Genomic DNA, 11,975 nt, shown 5'->3' with positions numbered 1-11,975 from the left:
GCAGCATCTGCATCTCATCTGGTGAAAAGGCTCAAGGGAGACCTTAGAGCAGCTTCCAGTGCCAAAAGGGCCCTAACAGAAACCTGGAGAGAGGCTTTTACAAGGGCCTGGGGACAGGAAAAGGGGGAATGGCTTTAACCTGCCAGAAGGGAGACTGAGATGAGCTCTTAGGCAGAAGCTCTTCCCTGTGAGGGTGCTGAGGCGCTGGCACAGGGTGCCCAGAGAAGCTGTGGCTGCCCCATCCCTGGCAGTGTTCAAGGCCAGGTTCTATGGGGCTTGGAACATCCTGCTCTAGAGGAAGGTGTCCTTGCCTGTGACAGGGGTTGGAACTGGATGAGCTTGAAGTTCCCTTCTAACCCAAACCAGTCTGGGATGCTATGGTCTTTAGTTCTCTCCACCAAATTAGATAAACCCCTTGGTGTCTGGGGCTTGCTGAAGACACAGACGCTCTCTGCCATAAGACAGCACAAGCAGCCACCAGACTGACATTTATCTCAGGTTACAGAGCTGAAGTGGCCGAGACAGCGCCTATGACACTTCCTCTTGTACAAAGCCCCCCAAGGAGCTCAGCATCATTACAGCCACGAGCCCTTCAGCAAAACACAAGTCTTGTAGGAGAAGGGAAATAAAGAGTCCAATGGGCACAGAGATGATAAAACCAGGGCAAACATCTGATCACAGGTCAGGCTTATGTCTGCTCGTTCAGCATCAGTACAACCAAGTCACCAGCACAAAAACCAAAGGTGTGGAAATAAACGGGGCAGAAAACGCAGACTTAAAATCAAATTTATTTAGAGGAAAAAAATGACTTTACAAGAGGTTGATGCCGATAACTAAAAAGGAAGATAAATAAAAGCTTGTTACAAAACCTAATGGTTTCTGGCAAGTTACAGAAAAAACGGAAGAATTTTACAGTCAATAACCTGCTCACTTTGTACATAATTACAAATTAACATACAGCAATTAGGGTTTACCCTTTTCTTTAAAAATTCTTTTTTTTTCAACTTTTTTTTAAACATTTTTTAACAGGTTCAACATGAAAATGCAAAGCATTTTTATTTATTTTATTTTATTTTTTTTTAGAAACAAACCAAAAGCAGAGGTATATCAGGTTATTGTAATACACCTCCTCAACGCTCTGGGAATTACTCAAGTGCATTCCGTATTAGTACAAACTAAACTCCAGGCTAAACTTTAACCATAGGCAAGCTGAACTGGACATGGGTTTCATGGGGTTTGGTTTTGAGACAGTGTTTAATATCAATAAAGAAAGCAGTAAAATACTTTAGACCATGGAAAGGATGGATACCTATAGACAGCTTAAATACATACCAAGCTCGTAGCTCTATGCGAAGCAGTGATTGTTATCCTGTTCCCCCCACCCCCCCAAGCAACGGAAGCTGGATATATTTGGGCAAAGCATCAGTGTCAGTGAAATGTGTGTGGAAAGGAAGGGCACCCAGCCCTGAGGATGCAGCTGGGAAGGGAGCTGGCATCACGCTTCCCATGGCTGAAGAGCACGAGGTGTATGGGGTTAAAAGCCAGTTCAGCTCACCTACCTTTAAAGCTTAGCTGTGTCACCGGATCAAGAATCATTGCTTGCTGCCCCTTCTGACAAATGAAACAAGAGTGATGAGCAGCAGGGAGGTTTCTGTATTTAAAAGGGTGCCTTAAATTATGTTAAATTCCCAAACCTGGCCAGCAGGCAGAACAGTTTCCAGAGTTCTGGTTAACAAGGAATGTTTTGTGGGATTTGAGCAGATTCTCTCTTGTGCCCCCTGCCCAGTCCTCCCCTGCCCCGTGCCACACATATCCTAGACATTTCCTTGGGATTTGGCACCTGGTGAACCTATTCTGACTTGGTGGCTTCTGGAAGGACTGGATTTGTGTGTTTCCTCAACAGCTTTGAGATAGCCTAGTGCCTCCAGAAGGTGCAAAGATGATCGGACTCCATGGATGCTCTTGCCTTCAAAAGGCAATACAGATCTGCACAAGCTAATGGCATTACTGTGCTTCTCAGCAGTGGTCAAACTTCAAGAGTCCACCCTCAGGAGTGGTGAGAGTTCCTGCCCCAGGGATGGTACCTGGGAGGTCTCCAATGGCCTGGACAGTGCATGGAAATAGTGCATGGAAAGGGCCTCACTTCACTTGGTCACATCCCACTACATCTCCTTTGCTTTGGGTTTCTCCAAGGAGAAAGAGGTGAAGGCAAACCACTTGTGGGACTGCTTCCCTACTGGCAGCAGTACTCGCTGTGAGGATGGTTGATGGTGACACCAGCATGGGCTCTTCCAGGGGATATACCTGAGCCATCAGAAGCCAGTTCACTGGTCCTGCCACTCACCCTGTCTGCACTGGGATTGTAATCAGATTCACACCCATTTTGGTCTAAAACTAACACAAAAAGCTTGTCCCTTCCTCCCCTCCTGGGGTAAAGCCAAACCAAACCAGGAATATGCCTACCTGGAGCTCAGATTTTGCTGGGGATGCAGAGGAGGGGAGCAATGGCAAAGCTGATTGTCTCCACGTAACCAAAATAACAAGGGGCAAGACCAGTTCCATTTAAAGTGCTTTATGGCATCAAACTGATATCAAGTTACATGTTGAGATGATCACTTCATTTAAAAGAAGGCCAAGCCCACACAACTCCATCGAGTCTCACACCATTTGCTACAGCTCTACTCTTTATCCCTGGGGTATTTTGGTACCCCCAGGCAATACCGACCACTTCTGCCCTTCATCTGAGCCTGTGCTCCCTGCAACCTGGTCACTGAAACCCTTCTGCTGGGCAGTGAAGATGACCAGGCAAAGAAATGTCCAAGAAAAGAGTCTGATTTTTCCCCTCCATGAAGCACCAGCACAGAAAGCTCCAAGACCCCTCTCAGGGTTCTCTTCTCCCTCCAACAACATGGCATTGCACAGACATTTTCAAGCTCGCTGTGTCCCAGGAACCCAAAGTGAATCAGGGTGGTTTGGGCGCTCCAAATGGGATAAAAGGACTGGCTCTGGGAACTAGATACAGCATCAGGCTGGGCTGACAAAATAACTTTCAACAGTTGAAGGATGGATGCCAGGCATGGAACTGGAGTAAAATGCAATTTTAAGGCCAGGAAGAGGAAAGACTTTGGTGCTGTCAAGCTGGGACCGTGCTCTAGCAGACAACCTGCAGGGATCAGAGTGGGAATCTGACTCTGGAAACCTCTGCCAAGCCTTTCCAAAGAATCTGAGAGGGGGAAAAATAAAAGGCTGGAGAGATAAAAACAAGCCCTTCCTTTCCTAAAGGTGAAAGGAGGAGGAAGCAGTGTGGGACTAAAGGCTTCATTCCAAAAAAGTGAATCATACAGAAACATACATCCCTCAGGGACAAAGGTCTGTCCACCAGAATTTAAGACACAAACAGCTTTGATCTGAAGTATTTCTGGTCAGTGTATTTCTGAGTCACATCTCTGCTCTGACAAGGAAGCACTGGGACCTCAGGATATCACACTTAGGGCACTGAATGCTCTTTTTGATTTGCACAGATGAGGAGAGATGCTCAAGCCAGGCAGACAGATCCCTGTTGCCCCAAGTCCTTCTGATGCCCTTCTCAAAGCCATGGGACATCTCCATGTTGTGAATTCAAGATGTGTTGGGACTGGGGAGAGGACAAAAGGATAAAAAGAAAAGCTCATACTAGCAAAGGCTGTTACAGACTGAGCGGAACTCCAAGAAACACCAGGGACCCGATCTGTGTTTGCACAGCAGTAATGAGCCATGCACTGCTTTGGTTTCCAAAGATTCCAGCTTGGCACAGTCCTTTTTGCAGGTGTATAAATAGCAAGGCAGATGTTCTGAAATTGGTGGTTTTCTTATGAAAAGGTAACAGCACAACACCAGCACTTGCCTCCTTTAGCTCTCCTCAGGTTCAGAAGAGCTGCCTGTATCTCACTGGAGAAGCGACTGGACCCTCACATCACTGTGAGATGCTCTATGTTTTACTTCTTCCTTTGCCTCCAAGAGGGATGAGAAAGCCTAAATAAAATACTTAAAGAAACTAACTAATAGGAGGAGTCTTGTCTCAAGTCATTGCTTTATCCAGGCTTTTTAGCCCCAAAGATGCTCTGCCATAAAGAAAGCTCTCAGATGACATTGTGTAACTCTGGGCATGGCATCGGCTGCAAAGCAGCACTGCCCAAACCCTGGTCTTGTAGGAGCCAGAGATAAGAACATTTGGTTTACCAAGCTCTTGGTAAGAAAACAAAAAAAACAAGGGGGAAATGAAGAAAAAAACCAAAATAAATCATCCCTCAAACCCCCAAACAAAACCCAAAGTCAAAAGAAATAAAAAAATAAAGCCAAGTAAACTTCTTTTTAAAAAAGAACTCTTTCAAATAAACAGAAAGATAAATATTTCTGCAAGCCCTGCTTGCAAGTAAGAACAAGCACCAAATAATAGCTAAAAAAAAGCAAAATAAAAATAAATCTCAAACCTTTTTCCTTTCTTCCTTTTGTTCTTCTTTATATCTTAACGTTTTAGAGAGCTTCAAAAGCAAGCAGGCAGTTTAGGATTCCTGCACTGACCAAGACAGACCAGTCTAAGCATCCACCTCACTGATACTCATCAGCACCAAGCTCTGAACACTGCTGTGGGCCGAGCTTGTGAGAAGCCAGAGAGCAAACTGAAATCAAACAATAGTGCAAAGAGAGAAATACTGTTGTTTTTTAAAGAGGAACTGGTAGGAAAGGAAATGCACTTAAAAGCTTCCAACTCTGAGCAAACCCTTAGGCTATTCTGAAGCTGATAGCATCTCATAACCATTTACAAGTTCGTTGGGGTAACCCCCCTGAAAGGGTCTGGAAGAACAACAGCTTTGGAAGAGTCTGGCTCACTGCACTCCTCTTCCCCCGCTGAACACATCCCTGTATCCAAGAGCTGAACAAACTCCTCACAGTCAGCACAGCAAAAGCCACCCTTGGATCTTCCCCTTCTGCCCATGGCAACACCCTCAGCCTAGTGGTGGAAATGGAGCTGCCATGCTGGACCTTTGGACCTATCCCACAGTGGTTTTGTCCACGAGAATAGATTTTTCTCCCTAGAAATGGTTAATAAGTGCACGGTGTTGTACAGGCATAGGAATGAGGGGCTGCCTCTTTGGAGCTCACTCTCAGCACTCAGGCCCCTGACCTGTGATGTCCCACTGAAGTGCTCTGAAACTGCTGCTGTCTCATTCTGCCTGAGAAACGAGCAAGAGAAGCTGACAAAATCCAGAGAAACAGAAGCCCAACAGTAACACATGAAACGGGGCAGGAAAAATACAAGTAACAGAGCAAAGGTCCCTAAAAACAGATTTTCAGCCATCTCTGCAGCAAGTCATCAGGCTCCTAATGAACGGATGTCAAATGTAACTGAAGAACTGCATCCTGGCAAGAGAAAACCCTTAGGGGATGGGAAGGAGTGACCTGGAGCTCAAAGGGATTGCATAAAAAAAGATGCTGCTTAGAGTTGTTCCCACTTGAGCACAGTCTGCTCTGGCTCCCTGGGGTTGCCTTACAAACCTAACAAATTGCTCTTTTCTGCAGTGTTTTAAATATACCCAAAGCCATTCTGCTTGATTCTGGAAGCAGTCTGACATTTAAATCCCTCTGCCCTATGGAAATCTTTTGGAGTTGCTTGAAATTTGAGTTTTTTCCCTCTGATTTTTTGCTGTTACTGCTTCCCGGTGTAAAGTAGCTTTCCGAAACCAAACAGTCCCTATACCACGAGCACAAAAGAGGTGTGCAAGTCAGTGACATTACAACAGGAGCAGTAAGGGCAAGATATTTAATATCTACATGCTTCCTGAAAGTCATCAGGTATCTATCCCCACAGGCCAAGCTAAGCTTGGCTGTACAGACTGCAAGCATATCCCAGTGGATACATAGATACATATATGTACATATACAATATATCTATATATGCCAGTGTGTACGCACCATTTGTAGAGTCCTAATCTTTTGCTAAATGCTTGGTTTTGGTTATGTTCCCTGGAAAAGGGGAATTTGAAGGCACAGACCCCTTAAGGCTATGTTCTCTCATCCTTTAGCAGTAAGAAGAGACAGGAAACATCTATCCCAATCCATTGAACCCAAGGTTTGCACAGAGAGACAGTACTATTTGCCATGCAGTCAGCCTCTGAGGTGAGTATTCACCCAAAACCACAGGAGAGAGGCCCTTTCCCACCACTGAACAGACTTTGCAACGTGTTATATATAAAACCTCCAGATGCTCGTCAGATGCAGGCAGCAGCACCGTGCTGTGGAGCAGGCAGGGAGATGTACCAATGCTGAGAGTGACCAATGGAACCTTCCATGCTCAGCAGAAGATCTCCTCACCCTCTGGAGGTGCTTCTGACGAGTGAGAATCTGCAGCACAAAAGAACAAGTGGGAATCACTATGGGAATACAGCAGCAGAGTTGGACTCCACATGCATGGAAACCCCACTGGCTGCCAAATCCACTGGGCACCTTAAAAGATGTCCAGTTCCCTGACGAGCTACCATGAAATAACATCTCATAACTGGTGATCTTCCCTGTGCACAGGTTAGAAAACAGTGAGTTACTACAAAGATAAAGCTAAGGGCCTGAGATTTTATTTCATGTGGGTCAGAGGTTTGAGGTGCAGAACTAAGTCCTAAGGGGATACAAAACCACCATCTCTGTCTCTTCAGATCAAGAGACAAGACAGACTGGCTTGAGAGGATGGGAGAAGCCACCAGAAAGGTTGCAGATATCACTTCCAAACTACAACAGAGTTAAAGCAGACAGTAACACCTCAGGGGGAGCAATGGCCGGGAGCATCCCAGCAGCAGCTCATGAAATCCCATATGCTGAAGCAGGACATTTTCCTCCATAAAGCAGAGCAAGCTGAAAACTAAAGGGAGAATCCAGCCCATGGAGGCTGCCTGGATGGAACAAGAAAGGAGTGAGGAGCAGAGTGCGTCCCGCTGACAACCTCAGGGGCTGAGGAACAGAGGAAAGCCCACACAAGACCACTTCAAGCCAGGACTCCATTCATCACAACTGATCATGTTCCATCCCTGTGTTATCATCTACATCCAAGGGTTCATGGCTTCCACAAGTTCAATGGCTGGAGCAAAATACCAGCTCAGCAACCCTCAAAACACAGGTCTGACCTCCCCTGACACTCACCAGACTGTTGGGAGCGATGTCCCCGGCCCTTTTTCTTCTTTTCCTTCTTGTCCTTTGGTTTGGCTAAACTGAAGAGGCGAGTAGGCATCTGGGGCTGTTCCTCAGCTGCCTTGTTAGTCTGGTTTGTTGTGCTAAGCAAATGGAAAGTGCTTTTCTCTTTGTGTGTCCTTGAAAGACTGTTCCTTTTAGGGGAAACAGACAGTTCTGCATCAAAGTGCCCTTGTTTAGGAAGGGAAGGGCTCTTCTGCTTGGAGGACTCATCGATGCTGGACTGGGAGGAGACTCTTGCAAGTTTCTCATGTAGATTTGAAACCTAGAAAGGAAGGATGTTCCATTAGACCATGAAAGAGGCTAGCAGAGAAACTAGATAGGAAAGGTGTGTCCCAGACCACTCAGAAACAGGTTATTCTTGTGAACATCCATCCCATTCACCAGCAAAAAAGTGGTCTCCATCCATGCAAAGCAAAGAGAGAAGGAGCCCTCTCAGTTTAAGACAAACGAGGCATATAAAGAGTAATGCTCCAGTTATCTTTTGCTCCTACATGTACTATGCTATGTATCAACAAGCCAAGGGCAAACATTCTCTAAGATCTCAATACCAAGACTCACCCTGCACCGTTTGTGCACACAGACAGTGGCAGGAGGCCAAGGAGAAGCGTGCCTCTCCAGGAGGGGAACGCCAGCACACAGCACTGGAGCGGCATGTGTCAAAGGAAGCCTTCCCAAGCAAAACATGAAAGCAAAACAGTTTCCCTGCTATTTTTTTCCCCTAACGGCTGTCTCAGGATGTAATTGAGCCCCAACATTCAAAGGGAAGATCAAAACAACAGCGCAACAAAGCCTCACCAAACCCTCTATTAATAGCTCTGAAATGTCAGCGAGATACCTGCCTCAAAAAGGTGCTTCCTTCTCCTAATCCCCCTTGCAGCTATTTTACCTCTCGGCCTCTCCCATAGCATCCATGCCCCTCGCATGTCTCTGTGTGCTGGATGCTGGAACAGCTTCACTGTGCTCAGAAAACAACTGGCCTGATCAGGAATCAGGGTGGGAGGGAGCAAGCCCTCCTCTGATGATTTGCTTTTCAGAGCTCACTGCTGAGCTCTGCAATTAATCCATTCAGGCACCCAAAATCATTTCCATTCCACAAGCCAACGTTTATAAACTAATTCTGCTACAGCTGTAAGCAAATTACATTGAGGATTAGCGAGTTACAAACAAACAAATGATCAACAACAGGCTTAAGGATCAAATTCAACCTATGTTTGCCTACAGATGCTTGCTCTCTTCAGCCAGACACAGGTCTAAGAAAGATGGACCCCAGCTCGCAGAAAACTGCACAAAGATCTATGGGCAGCCAGGTACTAGAAGCCTCTTGCAGCAGAGCTGAGAACCTTTGCTCGCTCAGGTGCCCAGTCTCTTCAGGACACAGACAATGCCCATCACTTTGCTAGGTATCAAGAATACTTCTGGAGATGGATGTAAGTGCGCAAACAGGTTTCTCCTGCAGGTAAAAGCCTCACAAGTTGCTTTTGTGGCAGCTGGAGGGTGCAGGTAACCCACAATGCTCAGGCTGAGAAGTACATCTCATCTACCTGACTGCTCCCCGAAGCTCAGACCCCATGGGGTGAAGGCCAATGTCAAAGGCAGTATTGACTTTCTAGGAACTGGACTGCCTACGGCATCTTCTCTGCAAGCCAGCCACCTCTGCTCTGCCATCCACCAACAGACAGCACAGAAGAGTGAGCAGAGCTCAGGCTGTTTTAAGCACTGACTGCTCAGGACTGGCCAGGCATCCCAAATACACCATGTTTCATCAACACCAGCAGCTCTGGAGATGCAAGAAATGCAGCCCTACACATCATATGCAAGTGAAGAGCCGGTTTTAATACCAGGCCTGGCATGTCTAGGACTGGGCTGGTGCATGTCTATCCCTGCTGGCATGCCATTGGCTTAGGAGCTAGCTGGGAGCTCCCAGCAGGGAATGGATGGTTCCCCAGCAGCCTGGCCATTGGCATCACTCACCTGGTTGTGGTCCGACTCCTGCCGCATTTGAGCTAACCGCTCCACATCCTGCTTGAACTGCACCTTCTCCCTCTCCAGCTGCTTCTGTGCCGTGCGAAGCCTCTCCAGGTCAAGTTGGTAGGAGGCCTTCTTCACCTGCAGCTCCTCTCGCTCCCGCTCAAGATCCTGCCACCCTCTCTGGACCTGCTCCTCTCGCTGGGCCAACTGGGCCTCCTGCTCCGCCAGCTCCTTCTCCCGAACTTCCCACTCCTTCTCTCTCCTCCGCCTCTCCTCCTGGTGCTGTGTCTGCTGCTTCTTCAAGTTGGCCAACTCCTGGCGCTGCTTCTCCAGGTTGCGCTGCTTCTCCTGCTCCAGCAGTGAGGGTGGCCGGAAGAAGCTTCGGGTCAGAGCCCTCTCACTCAAAGCCAGCTTCTGGTCCTCGATGTAGGTGTCCTGCTGCAGCACAACACCCTAGGAGAGAGGGGACACAAATCACTGCAGTGCCCTCTCCACAGAAAGAAGTTCCACCCCTGGAAACCTCAGGGTGCTGCATCAAACCCCTTCTTCTCCCACTTAGGCAGCAGCTCATTCCTATGACCTGCTGGCAATGCTGGCTGTGGAGCATTCAGCTGCACAGAGATGTGACAGGCAAAGGGGAAGGGGAGATGGGGGTGAAGCACGATGTGCAGTTTGGGCATACAGCATGCAGAAGCAGGATGAATGGCTAAGCCTACCTGCAAAGCACTGAGCAGCTTATGGAGGCTGGTAATGGTTTGGAGGACCTGCTGCGAGAAAACAAAAGCATTGCTATTAGATCTCACTGTGTGCCAGGGTACACATAAAGCCTACTGCTTTCCTACTGCGACCCACTGGTGGGTCTGACAAGTACAGCCACCCCTCTGCACCTTCCTTTTTCTCACTGTTCACCTGCAATGACTGCATCATCCCTCAGTACACAAATACATCCCTTGGACATCTCTAAGAGGTGCCTGACATCATCCTCCTCACTTTCCTAGCCATCAGTTCAGCAGGGTAAAAAACATCTGCAGAAGCACTGAACAGCAAAGACACCTTGGGAGCTCTGGGGTTGTCTCTGCAAACCATTTCCCACAGCATCAGCTTGCTCAGGAACAGGCAGAGTAATTGGGATGTAACCCAGAACTTCAGGGGCTAAACAAGATATCTTAAAATGGATATGGACTATTTGTACTCTCCCACCCTTGGCTGACCCAAACAAGTCCCCCTGTCATTAAACAGAAAAACTGTAACACAGCAGGCACACAAGTGTAGCAGGTATGCTCATGGAGGCTCTCTGAAAACACAGGTAAAGGTGAACACACCATGCATCAACACTGAGCAAGCTACTTCAAAGTGATGCCCTATTCCTGGCTAAAAATTTCCCTGAATCTGTCCTATCCTACAATTACTTTTAAGGAGAAGAAAACCCACTGTAGTATTTGCAGTAGTGGTGTGGTAGCCAGCGTTGAGAACTGCTTCTCATTGTGCCATTAATTCTAATTGGGAGTTATGAATGTGTATCAAAGGGAAAATAGGAATCTAATTGCCCCATTCACTGCACCTGCAACAAAATTAAACTCCCTCTGTCTGCAGATGCACAATAAATACAGCCCTGTGCATCCTAGTGGTAATTAACCCTTGCTGCCTATAATCAGCAGCTATCATCCTGCTGGCAAGCAGATGACAATCAGTGAATTCCCTGTCTGAACATCCAAGGTTAAACAAATAAATGACACAGTGGGTTTAACTTAATGTATTTAAAAGTCTACATGCGCTTCCGCAAATGAAATGTGTTTCTTCTACATTATTACCTATTGAGACAAATTCACTTGCCACTTAAATGAAGGAAACAGCTGAGCAACGGAATCAATTCTTACCTCATTATTCCTTTTCAACATGAACATCAGATTAGCATTTCCACCCTACAAAAGGATCGCAGATTTAATATGAGGACAATGAGAAATCACAGCAAATGTGTTCTGAAGCTGAAATAATGGCAGACCCACTAACTCCCCTGCACCCATCTTCCATTCTTGAGAATTCATTGCATGTTTTTTAGGTAAGTTAAAATCATATCTAATAAAATGTTAATTAGGGATTATTTTCTAGTTATAGATGCATCAATCCACAGCAAGAATAGGTGCAAGGTTATAGTTGACCTTAGCATTTCAATAACGATGCATAATTAAACACATGCTTCAGCTGATCTGCAGACAGATGGCAGATAACCTGTGCCACAAAGGAATACAACTGATTTGCAATGATCTTCAAGTCAGGATTTTAGCTACAGCAAAGTAGTTTTGGCTGCATACTTCCAATTCTGTTTTATTTTGACTTATTAGGATACATCTAATTATCAAGTAATTCAGGCTTTTCCAAGCCTAAAACTGCGAGCCTCTTCAAACCTGAACTCAGTGTCAGCAGACAGATAAACTGAGGGATACCTTCTTTAAAATGCTGTCTGACTCTGTTCTCCGAAGGTCCTGAGCATCCTCGCCTTCATCTTTCGCTCCACCTAAAGGAAGAAGCCAGCATTGCCACTGGTTATTCAACATTTTAAGCCATACGAACTTGTTAATGTCGGAGAAATTTAATACAGGAAACTTAGATGTTTCACAAAAGGGGGCACAGAGCTTTTGACACTTGTAACCAAATGCATTTGCTCCCTACATATATGGAACACGTCAGCACCACCCGAAATAGTGGATGTGAATTCAGATAAGGACTGACTTTGGTTTCACACAATGTGCTGATGCATTCAGCACACTCATTCATTGGTGCTTTGTCCA

General features: G+C 46.4%; 1 protein-coding gene across 1 annotated transcript in view; it reads right to left on the bottom strand.

The window, feature by feature from the left end:
• Positions 1–770: 770 nt before the first annotated feature.
• The window catches only part of AKAP13 (A-kinase anchoring protein 13), a 73,273-nt gene continuing 62,068 nt past the window's right edge, over positions 771–11,975 (bottom strand). Inside the window, exons 25-30 of the mRNA XM_031048621.2 lie at positions 11,631–11,701; positions 11,064–11,108; positions 9,903–9,953; positions 9,190–9,639; positions 7,168–7,480; positions 771–6,381 (exon numbers count right to left, since the gene is read on the bottom strand). Coding sequence (XP_030904481.2) covers positions 6,332–6,381; positions 7,168–7,480; positions 9,190–9,639; positions 9,903–9,953; positions 11,064–11,108; positions 11,631–11,701 — 980 coding nt within the window. The 3' untranslated portion in view covers positions 771–6,331. The remainder of the gene's footprint in view (positions 6,382–7,167; positions 7,481–9,189; positions 9,640–9,902; positions 9,954–11,063; positions 11,109–11,630; positions 11,702–11,975) is intronic.

Source organism: Melopsittacus undulatus, chromosome 9 (genome assembly GCF_012275295.1).
Source record: "Melopsittacus undulatus isolate bMelUnd1 chromosome 9, bMelUnd1.mat.Z, whole genome shotgun sequence".
Lineage (NCBI taxonomy): Eukaryota > Metazoa > Chordata > Aves > Psittaciformes > Psittaculidae > Melopsittacus > Melopsittacus undulatus.
This window is presented reverse-complemented; position numbering and strand designations above follow the sequence as displayed.